This window comes from Pagrus major, chromosome 4, assembly GCF_040436345.1.
Source record: "Pagrus major chromosome 4, Pma_NU_1.0".
Taxonomy (NCBI): domain Eukaryota; kingdom Metazoa; phylum Chordata; class Actinopteri; order Spariformes; family Sparidae; genus Pagrus; species Pagrus major.
The window spans coordinates 17,720,481-17,739,452 of record NC_133218.1 but is presented as its reverse complement, the minus strand read 5'-3'; the positions used below and the strand labels follow the sequence as shown (position 1 = coordinate 17,739,452).

Below are 18,972 nucleotides of genomic sequence, written 5' to 3'. Positions count from 1 at the left end.
TGAGTTTTTAAAGCATATGGATACGATTAGCAGTTTAAACCATATGAAGCATTTTAGAACAATAGTTATTTTTAGCCGCTGGCAGCTGTCGAGGTCTTTGAGGGTTAAACACATTTTTTACACTTGCTAACAAAACTTAAAGGGTGTATTTGTGTTCTTGTGTTAGTTTTTTACCTTGACCTGCAGGCTGGCTGCGGTAACCTTCCTCTCCAGCTCCTCCACCTGCTGCAGCACGGCAATGTCCATCTCCATCGCCTGCTCCTCAACACACCAGCCCCGCACCGACTCCACGCTGACCTGGCTTTCCTCCAGCTCATGCAGCTCGATCATGGCCACTAGATGGACGAAATGACAGATATCAGTCAGCCAGAAATACACTAACTAATGCAGCTGAACACAGGTATTCATGTGCTTGCGAGGTGTTCAGGGATCATTAAGAACATTCTTCTTTACCTGTATCTATGGGTATGAAATCTACTTTCTTGTTCATGAAGCCAAGCTACATACAATGATTATATGCTGAGAAGAGGTGTTGAGACACTCACCATCTCTGTGTTTGGTGCAGACCTGGGGGATGATCTCTATGTATTTCTGCATCTGCCTCTGGAGGCCCTTCTCTCTGGTGCCTCGGCTGTGTAGAGCACTGACTAAAGCCCTCAGCTCCTCGATGTCAGACACCCGCCACCACCCTGTCAGCAACTCTGAGACAATGAGCACAAACAGGCATGTAAGCCAGAAGACACTCAACATACATCACTGTAAAAAGGTGCTTCGTTCAGCTTTGTTATACCCAAATGAAATTGCGTACAGCAGAGCAGAACGTTCCCTAATCCAATTATATTGGATTATTCAAGCAAGTGAAATCTTTTCAGGCAGGTGAAATCTTTTCAATTAAAAAACGGGGGTTGACTACTTTCATTCCTCTCAATGTATCGGTGTCACTCACCCTCTGGAATAGGACGAGGTAAGGGGTGGTCCAGGGATTTGGGCATCTCCAGGGCAGGAGAGGGCATGGATGAGGTTTTCTCAATGCGAGGTAAAGGTGATTCACTCTTACTGGAGACACTTGCTGCTGTGTTGCCCTCCAGAGAGTGACCTGGCATGGGGCTGGGGCTGCTGCACAGAGGCAGGCTGGGACTCATCATGCCACTGGGCCAGCTTCCAAAAGAAACTCCCAGCAATGAGCCACCTGACTTCACCTGGGGAGAAAAGAGGAAAAACAAAAGGGTGAGGGAGGTGGAGGTAGAGGAAAGTAGAAGTCCCAGTCGATGTGATATGTTAACACAAAACACAGCTATCTCTATTTGGCCAGCAGCCTCACCTGCAGGGCTGACAGTGGGTAGTTGAGGAGGCCAGCTGGGTGGTGCGGGCTGGCAGAGGCTGAGGCAGCAGAAGGGGTGAGAGGCAGGGCAGGGGACTGAGGTGGGGATCTGGGCCTGGCTGGGGTGGAGGATGCCTGGGGAGACACACGGGGTGCTCCTGTAGGAGTCGTGGTGATGGAAGCGAGGTCACAGGGGTTGCGAGGGAGCAGACTGAACCAGTGTCCGCTCCTCTCGGTTAGGACTCTGAGTAGCTGGTCATTGTTTTGGAATGCGAGGTATTGAGACGGGGAGGAGGTTGGAGGAGTGTTCCCTGGGCTTTCACGCGGGACAGATAGAGAGGTTGAGGCCAGGGGAGGGATGTTTGTAGTGTCATTAGTGGTCACAAGTGAGGGGGTTGTTGCTACTGTCATCGCAGAGGTATTGTGAGCAGGGGACGATGATGTCACTGTGGCTGTGGCAATAGGAGTACTCGTGGGGCTGCCATTTTGCCTCACATGGGGACTCTCCTTGTCCTCCCCCTTCACAGTTTCTTTGCCAACATCCTTGTTGACTTCCCGGAACGTGCACAGTTTGGATACACAGCCTGGTTGCTGGTAGAAGCGGGTCGGGGAGTTTTTCTTCTCGTCATGCTCCTTTTCCTCCTCATTCTGCTGCTCCAAGCCTTGTGTTCGAGGGTTCTTCACATCGAGGTTGGCGGTGGTTTTCTCCTTCTGCACCTCGATCTCCTGAGGTTCCTCTTTGACCTTGACCTCCTCTGCTGCTCTCCTCCTCCTCTGTCGCTCCTCCTCCAGTTCCTCTGGAGCTGTAGGGAAATGAGAGGTGGTTGATATAACAATTGAGTACTCATTATTCTGTAACATCTTTCTATACTTGCTTTTGGAAGATAAGTGGAGTTGTGTTAAATAACCACAGTTTAGAGATGAAATCTCAAACTTGTCTTCAAGAATTTAAATAAAATAAAGTATCATCAGCGTATCTCACACTTTCAAAAACAGCTGAACATGTAGCTAAACAGATACACAGACAATAGTCCTTCCTTCCTCTTCCTGCAGCATCAATGCTGTTATCATGATTTGTATTTTCTAGATGTATTTTCTGGCATCTTCATATAAGAATGTATGTAATTGTGTGTGTAACTACCTTCTCCACTCTCCATGGCTTCAATGAAGACCCCTCCACAGTGGGGAAGCACCCAGTACCGGCGGCGGTAACGGTCCTGGCCATACATCATGGAGCGCAGAGAATGGGATATTTCAAACAGCTTTCTTCTGGTCTGATGATGTTGCTGCAAGGTTACAAAACATACTCAAACAGTGATTTCTATGCATTATTTTGATCTATAGACCGTCAGGAAAACAAAAGACAATTATGGTACCTAATGTCCTTTTGTAATCAGTGTGATATATTAAGCATTACATGGTATGTTAATGAGGTAATTTATTAAGCGAATTAATGCCTTCATTAGCAAATAGCCCTACATCAGCATACATGTTCATAAAATGTACAAAAGACATTGTTGTTTTTAATACACAGCATATATAGGTTGCAGCTATTTTAAGAAAATAAGTTCTCCATCATTTTCCAAAATGTAATCTATTATCTAAAGTGTAGGAGGCATTTGTGGTGTTAACTCTTTAGTATTGCATTAAACTGTATTTAAACAATAAACACATCTTCATGGGAACATACAGTGAAGACCTGTACAACCAAACATCAATAATACCCCGCTTTTCTGTGGTTTATCTCTTCATAGTTGTTTCCCCAAGAGAATTTTTTTTATCTCTCTTGTCTGTCCCGTTTTTTAATCGAACATTATCAGTGTCAACCAACCATGCGTTCATTTTCTGATGCCTTATAAATTTATGTTAATGGCTATTAACTTTGTAACAGCACTTGCACAATTTAAAGAAGAACATACCTTGGCTAATTTCTCAATCTGCTTCTCCAGCTCCTCGAGACTGGTGGCTTGATCAACTTCATCCTGACAGGACAAAACAAACTTTAAATGTCTGCGAGCAACTTTTAAAAGTCAGTTTTCACAATGGATCTGTCGATCTGTTTTTACCTCGTCATATGTTTCCACTTTTTTAACCTTCTTCATCTCTTCCTCCTCCTCATCGTCCTCGTCCTCTGCCTGGTCATCGCTGTCTTCATCGTCGTCATCATCGTCATCACTGTCTCCACCCAGTTTCCTCTTGCGTTTGGCGGCAGAGGACGGAGTGCAAATGGACTGGTTCTCTTCCACACCCATACTGGCCTCCCTCCTCCCAGTACGTTTGGCATAAATGGTCTTCAGTCTGTGAAAACACACACAGGTTCAGTATGATAGTGTACAGATAATTAGATCAGTTCCTTTAAGTTTTAAAGTAAACTTACTTCTTCAGTTTTCCCTCCATAATGATCTTGTCCTTCCTCATGTTTGCCATCTGATCCAGGCTCTTGTCAATCTCGCTGCAGGAGGAAATGCAATCCCGTTTGTTACATATACATGTAGATATTTTTGGTATTCTCAGAAAGTAATGACAAATATATTGAGAAAAATATAAAAACTCAAGGGGACTCAGAACTAGCTACAGGCGAAGTAAAAAAGTTTAATAAGCTAGAATCCCCGAGCACAAATTAATACTTGCATAATTTGCTTACAATCAAAAGGACCCTGCAAATTACTGCTCCCTACTGCAGCTTTATTAAGCATTCTCCACTGCATCAATAAAACATACCATTATCGGCTAATGAAGAGGGTTAAGCAATATAAAAACACATACAGTGCACGGTAGATGAATATATTCTTTCGGTGGTGAACAAGAGTGTTAGAGTTCTTATTTAGTTTTTTTAATTATGTGAGTCCAGAGAGTAGACCGAGTACTGCAGACCACTTTATAACCATCTAACAATGTGTCCCTGATGCAGAGTAGGTTAAGAAAGTACTGCACACTTTTCAGTTTCTTCTCCTACCTGATAACAGGTTTGCTGCAGGCCAGCTCATTAGCCAGGAAGCCCAGGATTGAGGCCTTCTGGGCAGGCGTGTGGGCCTGGAAAGCCTTGGTCTTCAGACTGAGGGCCAGAGGGGCCAGTTCTGTGTTGGCACAATGGGCTCCCATGTACATCTGTAGCACCTCAGACACATTATCCCTGTTGATGCCAACATTGGTCAGGTGGTCCCCAAGCATGGTCTTTGTCTGATAGAGAAGAAGAGGATGAAGTTATGAACACTTCCTTTATAAATTTAAATTTTAGGCTTGTTATTTGCCATTATAACATTATTATCAAAGTAATGTGCATGTACATTTATTTGCATTAAAGGAAACCTTTAATCTAAGCAGTAAAACCAAAAATAACAATAGCACAATGGACAAAACCATCCTATACACAGGATTAGTACTTAAATGAAATGAATGACTAGTGTGAGATATCTTCAGACAATATATAACAGTACCTATTAACTTATATAATATACTACTGTATTTCATATTAAACGTGCATCATTTTCTTTAAATACATATATTTAAGTTTTGAAAGTAGAAGTGAAAGTATTATGTAATACTGGCCTGGCCTATTATCTGATCCAATATTCAGCATTTTTCTGATTATCAAAATTGGTGGTTTTGTTCTATGTATTTCAATTGCATATACAATGAATTCATTTTAAAATGTGCTACTTTGGCTCTGATGCAGCATACAATCTGGAAGGTAACTAAAGTGGAGGAGTGGAGTAAAAAGTGCAATGTTTGCCTCCAAAAAGTAGGGGAGTGGAAGTATAAAGTAGCAGAAAATAAAAACTCAAGTCAAGTTCAAGCACCTCAATTTCAGTACTTGAGTAAATTAAATTAGTTACATCCAACTTCTGAATAAGACTCCCAGATAGAGCAATAAGTGCCATATTTCCTTCTCAGGTATAATGCATGACTTAATGAACAAGCTCACCTTTTGTCCAGGTGGCAAACCAGGATCACAGACTGCCAGAGACAGCAGTTTGACCAGAAGGTCTTGGACGTGTCCCATGCTGTCCCCCACATTGAGCAAGCCCTCCTGTAGCATTCCCAGGGTGGGCACATCCGCATTCAAATCGAGACCCAAAACCTTCCCGAAGCCTCGCAGGAACTGCATCAGCATCAGGCAGTCGGACACGGCACGTCCTGGTAGTATGAGTCCAGGAATCCGTGAGAATTCAGGGAGAGGCTAGACAAAGGAAAATGGGTAAATTAAGGATTGTTTCATGTTTTTTGTTGTTGTTTGTTTCGCGGTGAGAGAAATATATTAGATCCACTTTGAACTACAGGCAGGCGTGAATTATACAAACTGGGAAATGGGAGGAAAGCTGTCATTTTATCTCACATCTCCTGACTGTTATCAAGATGGTGCTTTCCAGGTTAAAGTAAATCTTTTTCATAAATAAATTCACCATTAAGCAGTACTCTCCTTTGACCACTTGGGGGCACACACTTCCATATATAAAAGTGTTCAACACCATGAGGTCTTATGGCACTTACTAACCCCCAAGAAAAGGCTCATCTTAATAACAATAATAACAATAATAATAATAATATTAATAATAACAATATATAATAATAATACGAAGAAGCATACAGTACGATGATATGTCATATTTAGCAGCATTTAAACAAGGAAAACTGACTCTTCTTTGCATCACAGTGTGTATGGATTAAAACGTACAATTTTTTTTGTGATCAACTTAACATTCACAGCACTGACCGGATGAGCTACTATCTCAACTACCTTATGATCAGACAGACACATGTCTTCATTTGGCTTCTTCAGCTCCCTCGCTATCTCCAGCTCCAGCCTCCGTTGCTCCAGTTTACGCTCTTTGTTCAGGCGCTTCTCATCCCTTTTCTCCTGCCGCAAGCGCTCTCGCTCCTAGAGAGTCCAAAATTCAAGGGAGCATTAGGGAAGCAAAGTGTACGTGTGTGTGTATTTGTGTGCATGTGTGTGTGAAAACAGACAAGAAGGTTTACTTGACTTTGCTGAGCAGTATTAGAATTCAGCCTAATGCTGCTGTGCATTCAAAGGAAAAGTGCTTGAGGGCCAGAATCTTTTGACTTGGTAAGTGTGTAGGAAAAAAATGAATGGGGGGAAAGAGCGCACAAAAAGGAGAGAAAGCGGGAATCCATCCAGGGAATAATGACTTAGGCTCTCTTTATCGAGTGGACTGTGTGTGTATTCCTGCATTTACTTGTGTGCATATGGACTACCTCTGCTTTCTTGCGAGCCTCAACAGCCTTCATCAGCATTACATGTTGCCTCCTCCTCTCCCTCTCCTAGAGTGGCAGAAAACAGAGGCACATTAACAAGCACACATTGTGCATACGACACTCAAGGTCGACTTTATTAAGCATGTTTTAATGTAAAATTGTGATGCACGAAATTCAATAGAGGTACCATACTTGAACAAACACAAAATGATGCTTCACATGTATACACTTTCACATGTATGGTGGAAGCATAAGTGAAGAGTACAGTAGTACGATGACAACCAAAAAGCAACACATAGATGCGATACAAAGTAGATGTGATGACAGGCTCAAAAAAGAGAAGCAGCTGGGATCGGTGACGGCGCCTCTAAACTAAAGCTGACACAACAAAAGCAACAAAATGCTGGTTGCCAGAAGTCTTCTGATATGCCACATTGGTGTTACAATCAAAATAATAAATACATGAGTCGATGCTAATGTTCATCTGACACATCATTCTCATAATATTTGGTGAGGGGACGACAAATACAAATGGATGGTAAAGGATAGCTTCAAACAGAGCAGTTCCACTTCAGTGGGTTTGGCAGCTTAAGTATTAGCGCACTATGCGACTGCTGCTGAGGATGAGACATCTATGTTGTTCTTTGGTGCATGATACACAGTCTACTGCAAAAGGGCACAGGAATCACCGGTGACTGACTATCATTTCATTTGATCTCTTTAGGTTTCCCGCTCCACCGTATCAGGCTGTCATTCCCTCTGTGATCCACCAGAAAGACACAATTGCTACTATTAGAGCTTGCCAAGGACATTTCCAGCACATAGTGACTAAAATGTGCTGTTTGGGAGGATTGTTTTGTCAGGCTAGATGCCAAGCACTCTGCTACAATATTTCTATGTCCTTCTTGGTTTGATTTATCTACAAATGGAAAACTTCAAAAAGGACAACTTCAAAAAGGACATAAAGCCTTTGGCATTCTGCTTTTTTCTAGCTTTCCAATTCATCAAAAACATTAAAATGTGTTGAGGGACACTATGATAACAAACTAGAATAAATCAAAAGCAATACAATTGCATGTGACAACCGTTAATACCAGGATTATTTCATGTATCTCAATTTGCCCCCCTTCATTGTGCCCGGAGTGAAGGTACGACAACCGGAGTCCACTGTGAAACAGATAGGCAGACCTGTGGATTCAGCTGCGACTTTGTATGAGTGAGAAGGGCTACAAGCAAGACAGCCAGGCCAAAACAAAATGCTACGCAGAACCATGTTTGTCCCCATGGTGGAATTGATTATATTTCTGTTCTATCCGGTCTATTTTCAAGCATTACTTCTGCTGTACCCTCACCAAACTGTGTATGTGGGAGGTGAATCTGATTCGAAGTATCTCCACCGTAAAGACAAAATGATTCTCAGTAGCCGATTTCATTCTTTGTGCAGAGTACAGAAACAGTGAATGACAGAGAGGCTGGGATGGGGCAGGTTAAAGTCCAGCACTCTGTGGACTACAGAACAGATGCACGGACGAACAGACACAAGCTCAATGTCTGGGCCGAAAATCGTCAAGCACTCATGGGTAACACAGGCTACTCCAATACAACAGTTAGACAATGTATGTGATGGATGGAAACTCCTCGAGTGCACTTTCATACAGTGAGTGTGGATTGGCTAGCAGTCTTTGCAATGCATTCTGAGTAGAAGGGGGGAAGGACGGGGGAGGGGGACAGAAGCTGCCTGGCCACCGTGACAGGGTCAGTTGTCCCTCAGGACGAGCAGATGGAGGCAGCATACTGACTCTTTTTCTCTTTTGTTGGTTTTGCTGGGAAGCCATGCAGAAGAATGTAGTATGACAGCAGCCAGTGCTACACTTAATGCATTGCTATGACAACCATAACACAACCAGTTACACGATGCAGGTGTTAGATGTACAAAAATAAACATACCCATACCATATCTAGTCTATGCCTCTCCAACTCCTGGCAGAGAGAGTTGGCAAAATATTATGGAACAGAAGTGATATCCAACACCAATAAGCATGGGGTTTAATAATAAAGAGAAACACTGAATGTTTGCTAACTAACCACATTTCTATACACTCATACGTGCCTGTATTTAAATGCACATAGATGCACAAATACACTCACTCACTCTCTCTCTCTCTCTCTCTCTCTCTCTCTCTCTCTCTCTCTCTCTCACACACACACACACCTGCACATTCCTACTCAAGTGAAGTCTGGGGTAAATAGTTTAATTCAGCAGTAACTATTATGTTCAAGAGGCTGAGCAAGTAGTAGTGAATGCCTACCTGGTGTTTGAGAATCTCCGCCTGCTGTCTCCTCAACTCTTTCTCCTTGAAGGCAAGAAAAGAGAAGATGAGGGAAAAATCAATATGCTTCCATTGTGCCAATATTACGAAAATCACTACAGACTGATGGAATTTCAGCCCGTTTCAAAGGGCCGCTCTAATTTTATTGCCAGCTGCTTCTTAAATGGAACAAGGCCCTCATCAGGGTACATGTGAAATAATTTAATCCATGTGAATTTTTATTAAAAAAGACACGTGTATGAATATTTATAGCATCTGTTTCAAGGGTTTTATTTAAAAATAGAAACATACCTTTATGCGTTTTTCAGCCTCCAATATTTTGGCATTTGCGGCTTCTTGCTTCTTTTTCCGTTTGGCCTATGAATAAAGATTAAGGTCAAGAATCACACAGACAGACATATATCAATCAGTCGTGGGTGAGGGCTTCGCTGCACTTTAACTGATTGTTTGCAGTTTTCTGGTTTGAGCAAAGATTTTATGCTTCTGAATGCCAGTGAAATTTGTAAAACACAGCGAATGAATAATGTATCTCTTTAACACCTAATTGTGAATATGTTGAAGCCTCCCGTTAAGAGTGGCTTGTCAACCGTGTCAACTCAAAATTGATTTAGTCCTGCTAAAACACTTTGAAGCTCCTACTGTATAATTGTGTGTGCCTGCATATGTGTGTGTGTGTGTGTGTGAGTGTAGATGTTCATGCATCTTTGCATGTGTGTTTGTGCGTGTGGAAAACAGCACCTTTTTTTTTTCTCTCGACCCACTTATGCTAAACTGTTACTGTTGTCTGATGAAAAAAAGACTTTTCTGTCCAATTTAAATAAGGTCTGAAGAGGCAGCAACAGCCATTTTAATATTCAACAGCCGTCAACCAAGACCAATTTAGCATTAGTTCCATGTGGAATTATGCCTAAGAAGACGCAACTCCCTCCAATGCATGCTGCTGTTCAGTAATGAGCTTTAGGAAGATTAAAACACTATAGACTGAGGGGCTGAAGCTATCCAGGAATGTTCTGCTTAATCAGAGGTGCTGTTGGATCAGATTCTGTACCTCCAAAATTTGCTGCGCCCTGAGTTCCTTCTCCATCCGAATCTGCTGAATACGCTTGATCTTTTCCTGCAGAAAAAACAACATAATCTCTTAATATTTTAGACATCGGAAAACATCCTGAGATAAAATCACTTTCCAACCACTCTACTCCAGTTGGGCTGGGCAAAAAGACAACAATAACTTCAGCAGGAGAAGTAAATGATGGTAATTAAAAAGCTTTAAAGCATCACAAAATAAGCGTTCAGCATTTTCTGCAGTGAACACAGGGACTACGTGTGTCAGGACACTTAGATAAGGAGAAAAAAGATTTGTCAGCACACTCCGCATAAAAAGCAGACCCACCTGCTGCTTGAGAATCTTGATCTGCTCCTTCTGCTTCCTCCTCTCCTCCGCTGCCATGATAGCTACAAGAGTCAAGTCAGTGTTACATTAGTGTCGACAGAAATGACCTACAAAGCTGCGCTACTAACTGTATTCATATCTGAGAGAATTGCAGTTGGTAAGCGTTATTTATTCAGGAGGTCTCACTGAGATCAAGACGTATTTTAAACAAGAAAGCACAACAATTCTGAGAACTGGATCACGACTTAGATGAGTCAGTCACATCAAACAGTAATGAAACACGCAGACACACTCATTAAAACAATAAACATAATTAAAAATAATAGCATGTTCAATTTTGAATTGTCTTAGAGGTATGAGTGACTGTCTGCAAGTAGGGTGCATAGTGAACGAACATACAGAAAGAAACGTATCTAAAAAATGTTGTGAGCATTGACATCCAAAGTTTTAGACTGCAGGTAGCAGATCCAACTACAACCAGGCCTACACTTTACCTTTTTAATCATAGTTAATGACCATCATGGAGGCTTTGAATTGTGAGTTGACCAGCGATTGTAGGATTTTAAACAGACAGGACAGCTTAGATATCGGCAGATATTTTTAAGGTCACCATTCTCACCAAATTCACGCAATTGATCTCAGCTCATTTCCATTTTAGCAGCAGCAAAAGTTGAATTACAAACGTGTAACAGTGATTTTGTAATAGGATCAAAAGTGTATTTACCAGTTTAAATTTATTGGTTTATTATACATTTCAAAAGATTAGGGATTCAAATTAATAATTACTTTCACTGTTGATGTCAATTAATCCATTGAAAATGTTGATCGGTGTTCTCCAAAGGCTAAGTTAGGAAATCATAAAATATACACATTTAAGAAGCTGGAATCAGATCATTTTGATCTTTTTCTCTTAAAGAAAATACTCAAAACAATAGTCAGTGTATTATTTGAAAGTTAACAACTAATCAATTAATTGCTGCAGCTCTACAGAATAACATTTCTGGTTTGAGGTGTGAGTTTAGGTATGAGTTAAGCACACAGTCCTGTGAATGTTTGTTGATTTGATTGTTTATCTTTGACGTCATGTATAGGAATAAAACAAATGTATGAGCATAATGTTTGAAACCAGCAGCAGCACAGCAGCAATAAAGATTAGAGCAGAAAGAAGATTAAGGCTTGTGCTGTAAAGTGATGAAAATAAATATGTACATATATACAAACAAAGGCGATATAAGCAGTGTGAGTGTCTCCAGAGGCCCTGCTGCTGTTCTTCGTACATCACCCATATAGATCAAAGTGCTTTGAAGTGACCAACTGACCAAACAAAAAAACAATGCTTGCAAACTTGCCGCCCTGCGCTCTTAACAACAGACAGAAAAAGACTTGAGTTTACCTTGCTGTTTCCGAGCTTCTTTGGCTGCACGCGCCAGTGCCTGTTTTTCCAGTTTTCTCATCAGTTTCATTTGGGCAGCCTGTCGAGCGATTTCTGCACAGGTAACGGGACATTTCAGGACAATATCTCAATGTTGTTATAGCCTGATCAAGCACATTTGACTGAGATAATTCTTTGGGGCTTGTAAAAAAAAAATTGCCATTTTTGGTTACTAAATAATTTGTCCTAAATCTTAAATACTAAACAAAGCAATATAACTCCATTCACAACAAGTGTGGCTTGCCGAAAGATTCTGCTATCTAAAAGATATAGTGTCATACCTATTATATTAGATTACCTATATTAAAAAACATTAAATATACTTTAAGAGGATCAAAAGAAAGTTTTTACTCAAAATGGCAGCGTTTCCTTTCCTATTTGGCAAATCTATCAGTATTACCTTTGGAGTAGGGACTAGGTGGGGATGAGAGATTTGTCATAATTTAGACAAACCATGCCGAATTTGTCATTACTTAACTATGCATTTGCAATTTTGGCTGGCCTGCGTTCTTTTTTACATGTATTTACATGTTTTAATTAATACATTTTAAATACTCTTGCTTATGAGACTTAATCGATGTAAACCTATTATGAGCAGATGAGACTGAGACAGGGTATTATAATTTAAATGCTATCCTTTTTTTTAGTTTCTGCTTTTATTTTCAGTTTCATTGTCTAATGCTCTTGCCTATGAGACAAGCTGTGTCGATATGCCAACCTACAGATGAGACTGAGGCAAGGTATTCATTGTTTTCTTCAATATCCCTCCTTTTGTTTGTTCTGTTTTGTTTCTCTTGAAAATATGAAGAATTGAGATATTTGGTACTTCTGGATCCTGTATTTTTAGCTACATGTCAAATAATAAACAACACTTCTGAAAATTTCTGCAAGGGTATAACTGATTATAATTACTGGCTATTTTAAAAGCAATTAATCTCAAAAAGTATCTCTGTTACTAGAGAGATGATCTTACAAACAAGCATGAATCAGAAAAAACACCCCTCTCTACATACTAAAAAAATATTTAAAACAGCATCTCCTTCCTTGGCCTCTGCTATCTGAATAAATGCTGGTTGATTAATGGCACACACACTTATGACAAACATATTTCAGGGCCCATTTCCTCCGCTAACCTTGAGCCTCTAGTTTGCGCAGAAGTTTGACCTCACTGGGACTGGGGCCTTCGGGTACCAACGGATCGCCCACATTGGGCGGCCGCCCCTTCCGCCGTCGGCTAACTTTGGCACCGTCGCCTGCTGACTGACGGTCTGAATTAGGGGGGCGACCCCTACGACCTTCCATGGCCAAAATACGAGGAATGACCTCCTCTTCCTTCAACAAGCTCCACTGTAAACCCTAGAGAGAGAAGGGAAGTAACGATGGAGAGATTGGAAGGGGAAGTGAGAGATGAAAGAGTGAACAACGTGTTGACATTTCATGTGAATACAGGACAATTCAATCATTAGCTGGACTGATCTGAGTGTATTCAACAGGAGGTAGAGTATGATACATTATTATATTTTCTACAATAACACACTAAAAAGCTGGCTAACCGATGCATTAAAAAAGATTTACTGATTTGTCATGTATCATCTAGTTCTCTCTGGCCCCTCAGCACCAAGTATGTTCTCTATTCTGCTTCCAATAAGACACACGTCTATTTTCTTTTTTATCTCTGTGTAACACACATATAACATGGCATATATCACTGGTCACCTGTGGAAGTAATGTCAGCTGATTATTACATTTATCCATGCACAGTGAGAGGTCTATGAACTAGGACTAGTGAGGGTTTTGGTTGATTCCTATCCATGTCCTGACAGTGACTGCTGCATGAAGCCTTGCCTGCCGCTAGATGAAAAAGATGAACAGGGATCAGGGAGGGGGAGAGACAGAGAGAGATGAAAGGCAGTCACCTGGGGTCCTTCTCTGGCTTCATAGAAGTCACCAACCCTTATCTTTGCACTGAAGCTAAAATTATCGCGCGTGATGCCACTTATTCCATTTCTGGATAGATACTACAGAAGAGAAAATAATAATGGCGTTGGTTTAGGCAGGGAAAAAAAATTGCGAAATTAGCGACATTGAAAAGCAACTGGGAAGGGACTAGATTGGAGGGAGTTAGGTTACAGTGAGCATCTGTGCAGTGCTACTAATCATTATAAAAGCCAGGGGACAAAAAAAGAGCAAAAGCTCTCAGGGGAGAAAAACGGTTCTGACCTTGGGGTGCACAATTCAGGCCCTTTCTTATTTATCTGTGGCTTTTTACTGCCTTCTGAATGACTAGGAGTGAGTGAATGAGTACAAATTTTTCTCTTTGGGCCACTACACTCAACGGCGGTTCTGACGATTAGTGTAGTTGAGCTTTTGATGAAGTAAACAAAGATTATAGACTATAAAATATTGTACAAATAGGGGCTGAGGCTGTGCATCCCAACACTAACCATTAATCATTTGTTTAGGGGAAGGAGAGGTGAGAAAAGTGACACAAGAAGTGGATCTAAGAAAATCATCTCTCACTATTAGGGTCACAGAAAGCAGGGTGGGGGTGGGGGTGGATTGCAGCCGGGGCAATAGCAGAGAAAACACACAACAAAACCTGATACACAAGCATTTGTTTGAGCAATGTGGATGAGCAATTATCAGCAAAAATATCCTTCAATAATAAATCTTAAATAATGATTCCCACTGTAACCCCTGTTACAAACTGCTCATCTGTATCCCTCAAAACATTTGCTTCAGTATCATTAACTAAACTGCAGCACTGTGAGGCCGCAGTACCTTCATCACATCTGGGTACTGCCTTAGTTTCTTGCCACACGGGGCATAGTAGGCCACCTCGCCCTGTGGCTTCCCCGCCATTGATTTGATTCTTGTTTCTCTCCGCCACCTGGGTTTTTAAGAATGAAGAAAAGAGCAGTGTTGTTCAGAAACACAGTGTGTATCGTGCAATTGTGATGGTTGTGAGGATGTGATCATGAAAGTGAATTCAACACTCTCTGAAGTGAACTGCTTCATGAGAGCTTTCTTTCTCTCAGACTCTTGTACGTACCCCAACTCCAGAGGTATCATCAACTCCTTCTCATCCATCACCCTCTTCCTCTTCCCTAAGCCTGTGAGGAGACAGAGTTCAGCCATCAATTTTACAGCACGGCTTATGACTGGTAACCATACATATACAGTAGCAGCAGTCAAAGCCCCTGAACTGAATAGATAACCAAGAACATATATCAGCACTGGGCTTTCAAAGAGGCATTTCTTTACCAGCATCACATGACCATAAGAGTAAAGGGGAGACACAACAGGTTAAATCGCGTAAAAAAAATACAACTACTAGATTGCCCAGTTGATTGCATTAAAAAAACGGATTTTTGTATTACACGTTTTCTGGAATTGAATGTCTAAATATGCAAATGTGTCGTTATCTAATTAAATATGTGCTGATTTGCTGACATTTCCAGATAAACAATTTTAACATTGGATAAAGCCAGGTTCAAAATTATCATTTCATTTTGTTGAAATATTAGAGTCAAAGGTTTTTAGACTCAATCAATCAAAAAATGTTTGATTGAAAGATAATCCATTAAAAAAGTCATTTTCGTCGCGTTTTTGATATATGATTTATGAACACACCCCTCTGTAAAAACCTTCAGAATATACATGGGAATAAAACTGTAAAGTTTGGTGTATGCAAGTATGATTGAAGGTGAGATTTCTAGTTCAGAATAAGAGGGGGAAAAAAAATCTTTTTAAAAAACGGCCTTTATAGATATATATTGTAAAATTCCATCCTTTTTAAGACAAAATATGGTGAATAAAGGGGATTTTTTATTTTTTTTAACTAATATACAGTATATAGCCATGAAACTTCTCCAGTTGATTATTTACATTAAGACAAGTATTTTTGGAAATACAAGTTTTTTAATTATTTCATGTCTAAATAGGCAAATGAGCAAATCTAATTAAAAATGCACTAATTTGGATAAATGTCCATAACAGACAATAAAAACAAAATAGCCTAAAATCCCCAAATCAACAAATGCATAAAAAAAAGAAAAACATTTCCACATGTAGTTTCTCCATAAATACATATCACATATATAATGCCAAGCTTGTATATGTGATGAACAGTGTCCATTAAAAAAAATAAGCAGAAGAGGAAAAAAAATAACTTATAATAGAGGAAAAACTGGAATGTCTGCTTGAAACATTCTTGGCAAGCTACACATACGTCCTATTTTGTCTGATCTGAATAATCTCTCATTGAAAGAAGGCGGAGATTAACCCGGTTGCTGTGCCAAACAAGTTGTCAGGGCTCTTAGGCATGTACCTACAGGACTTCAGTGCTCCGGTTAGGTCATCACAACCAACCTCCTTCTTCCCTACCTCCCTAACAGTAACAATCCCTTCTCACAGTCATCTGAGGATGATGGACTGTTCTTGCTTTGGTAAACAAAGCTAGTGTTTCTGTACTGTATATGCCTGTGCGAGGAAATTAAACATCTGCTGTTCACAGTACGACGGTGAAAGGGCAGAATAAGCAGTAAAGGTCGCATTTTGTTTGGTTTGCATTTATTCAAAGTCTGTTCTTAAATCTCTAAAGTCATTTCCTTCTGCAGCACATCACAACTTTATTTTAAAAATTCTTTTCTAATATGAGATCCTTTAAAAACCATCCTCCACCCCTCATTTTTCATTTTCTGTGAACAGATTTTCAAACACATTACCTAATGGAGAGGCCAGGCTGTAAGAGGACGAGCCTGGAGAGCTGTGATAGGCCAAGGCACTGGAGCTGGTGACAATGGTGGGACTCTTGATGACCTGTAGGTTGAGAGGGGAGCAGCTGGTGGCGGTGTGATTGGTTGAGGTGTTCAGTAGTTCTTGGCCTTTGGTTAGCCTGCGGGGAGTCATTTCCTTCTTAGATGATCCAGACGGCAGCAGCTTTAACTCCTTCACTCTCTTCCCAGAGATGTCGCTGTCTGAGTTGCTGTCAGACTCTGAAATGGGAGTCCGGGACACAAAGCGGGTAAGGAGTTGATAGTTCAAAATGAACTGATTGACTAATCGAAAAAAATAATCAAAAGAGCAATCAGTTATTAAAATAACTGTTGGTTGCAGCTGTGATATAAACATTTTATGGTCAGCTCATTATTAAATTGTGAAATGTACTTTTACTAGAAAGTGCAAACCTGAAAGACTATCATCTGAGTCCTCCTCATCCTCCTCCTCCTCCTCCTCCTCCTCAAGGTCGTCATCCTCATCATCATCATCATCTCCCGAGTCATCAGATTCCTTGTTAGCCGGGAGACCAGCTGTGGGGTTACACATCCCAGGGATCCCCACTCCAGGAATTCCAACTCCAGGGATACTAACTCCAGGAATCCCAATCCCGGACTCTCCGCCACGAAACAAATCTACTAGAGACTGTACCAGGTGGTTCTGAGAGAAGCCCTTCCAGGCAGCTAAAGGGTCTGCTTGTCCCTGTCCTTGTCCCTGTCCCAGCCCTGGTGTCTGTCCTTTACCCTTCGGGGTCTTGTTCTTTCTGGATCCATGGCCTGTGGCATGGGGTGAGGTAGTGGAAGGCTGTGACGGAGCCCCAGCCTGGGCGGTAGCTTGGGTCCTGCTCGCCCCTGTGCTCAGATTGACAGGCATCGACCCAGCGTCGGGGTCGCACTGAGGAGACTTGCCTTGAGAGGCAGAGTCTTTGCGAGGTTTGGTGATGAGGGCCAAAGGTGCGTCCTGAGTGGTGCTTTGGATGACTCCATTGGGGTGGTGGGGTTCAGGGAGCCCCAGCAGGGCACTCGAGAGGAAGAGGTTGGAGTGATTGTTCTGGGGCGGAGGAGGCGGAGCGGGTGGCAATGGCGATGAAGACAGAGACGTCCTCTTGGGAGACTTGTTTGGCCCCTGCTGCTGCTTCTTTAGCTCAGCTGGGAACGTCTGCCCTTGGGACATGAGAGTCTGGGAGTGAAGGAGGAGGAGAGAGGGAGAAAACAAGGGAAGGCAGGGAGTCAGTGGGGAGGGAGGGCGAGGGAACGGCAGAATGGGAGGAACAATGAAAGATTTGGAAAAAATTAGAAAAGAAATGGGACAAAGTAGAGTTGCTCTAGCTGTCAGTTCACATCACTGTTGATTGTTTGAGCAGGTGACAAAACTACAATGCTGAACACTGGTACAGTTAACTGTGTCTAAGCCCCTTTCTGAGAAACAAAAAGAACATAAATGCAATAACCAAAGGCATTGTACTCGGCCAAGTTCACAAAAAGAGACACTGAGTATCTCTCTAAAATTGTAATTACTCGTCTGCACATTTGAAAAGCTCCGTCATCATTATTATCATGCAGCTGAGCATGTTTGCCTCTTTTACACTGATGATAAGTTTGGCTCAATATGTGTTTAAGCAAAGGCAGGTTAGACTTTAACATTGCACTTTCAACTGGATGTGATATGAAGTGAAACAAATCAATTTCACAGACCATGAAATACAGTAGCAGTGCTGAAACCACAGGGGGAATTTAGCTCGTTGTAAACTTCTCTATACTGGTAAAACAGGAAAGGGGAAATGATTTTCACAGAATAAGCTGATCTCAAAAGGTTTAGCTTATTGATTATTGTGCTATCATTCATATTTCATCTGAGGAAAAGGGATTTGTGGAATAAAAGCAAAGAAAAATGTCAATTTTTATGCTATTTCATCTGAACCAATTGAAAAACATGAATAATACAATAGGATGTGTGCAGACAGAGTGGTAATGAAAGTAAAAGCATTAACCACGTTATCAACAGGCTAATCTTTGCAGCACTAAGCAAAGTTGTAGAACAACACACCAACACAGAGATCGTAGTGCTTAGTATGCTTTTTTATAAAAGCAAGTTTGAACTTGATACAACATATTTGGCCTATAGCAGCTATCAGGTTAAACTACCATCTGAGAGAGTGTGATGGACACTTAAATCCACAAGAGTAAGATGTTAGAGAGAAAAGAACTGGCTAATAGCTAACACATTTAATCAAATAAGCTGCTACAGGAAAAAACTGGGGGAAAAAAGCCCATGTAAGTACTAAATAAACTGACACTAACAAGGCACTAAGCACTACAAGGCTGGAGGATATCAGTGAGAATTGGTTGCAGAGTTCATGTTTTGAACATCTCTAGTGTTCATTACACATTACTTATTACCAATGTAATGTGTAAAAATATAGTCATGAACAACAGCACATGATGACAAAATAATCACTTATTCGAAACTCTTTTCCTCTAACCAGTGTTAGCACAGAAACTCAAGA

General features: G+C 41.2%; 1 protein-coding gene across 8 annotated transcripts in view; it reads right to left on the bottom strand.

The window, feature by feature from the left end:
• The window catches only part of baz2ba (bromodomain adjacent to zinc finger domain, 2Ba), a 70,337-nt gene that overhangs the window by 5,999 nt on the left and 45,366 nt on the right, over nt 1-18,972 (bottom strand). For 4 of the 8 annotated variants that reach the window (XM_073465001.1, XM_073464997.1, XM_073464999.1 and 1 more), the window contains 24 exons: nt 16,877-17,645; nt 16,415-16,684; nt 14,740-14,800; nt 14,469-14,577; nt 13,604-13,705; nt 12,821-13,043; nt 11,649-11,741; nt 10,256-10,317; nt 9,914-9,979; nt 9,157-9,222; nt 8,845-8,889; nt 8,489-8,515; nt 6,536-6,601; nt 6,060-6,200; nt 5,247-5,501; nt 4,278-4,501; nt 3,699-3,773; nt 3,388-3,619; nt 3,241-3,303; nt 2,463-2,607; nt 1,322-2,124; nt 947-1,199; nt 546-701; nt 175-335 (listed from right to left, as the gene is read on the bottom strand). In XM_073465001.1, coding sequence (XP_073321102.1) covers nt 175-335; nt 546-701; nt 947-1,199; nt 1,322-2,124; nt 2,463-2,607; nt 3,241-3,303; nt 3,388-3,619; nt 3,699-3,773; nt 4,278-4,501; nt 5,247-5,501; nt 6,060-6,200; nt 6,536-6,601; nt 8,489-8,515; nt 8,845-8,889; nt 9,157-9,222; nt 9,914-9,979; nt 10,256-10,317; nt 11,649-11,741; nt 12,821-13,043; nt 13,604-13,705; nt 14,469-14,577; nt 14,740-14,800; nt 16,415-16,684; nt 16,877-17,645 — 4,467 coding nt within the window. The remainder of the gene's footprint in view (nt 1-174; nt 336-545; nt 702-946; nt 1,200-1,321; nt 2,125-2,462; nt 2,608-3,240; nt 3,304-3,387; nt 3,620-3,698; nt 3,774-4,277; nt 4,502-5,246; nt 5,502-6,059; nt 6,201-6,535; nt 6,602-8,488; nt 8,516-8,844; nt 8,890-9,156; nt 9,223-9,913; nt 9,980-10,255; nt 10,318-11,648; nt 11,742-12,820; nt 13,044-13,603; nt 13,706-14,468; nt 14,578-14,739; nt 14,801-16,414; nt 16,685-16,876; nt 17,646-18,972) is intronic. The other 4 variants (XM_073465000.1, XM_073465003.1, XM_073465004.1 and 1 more) reach the window with 2 other exon arrangements.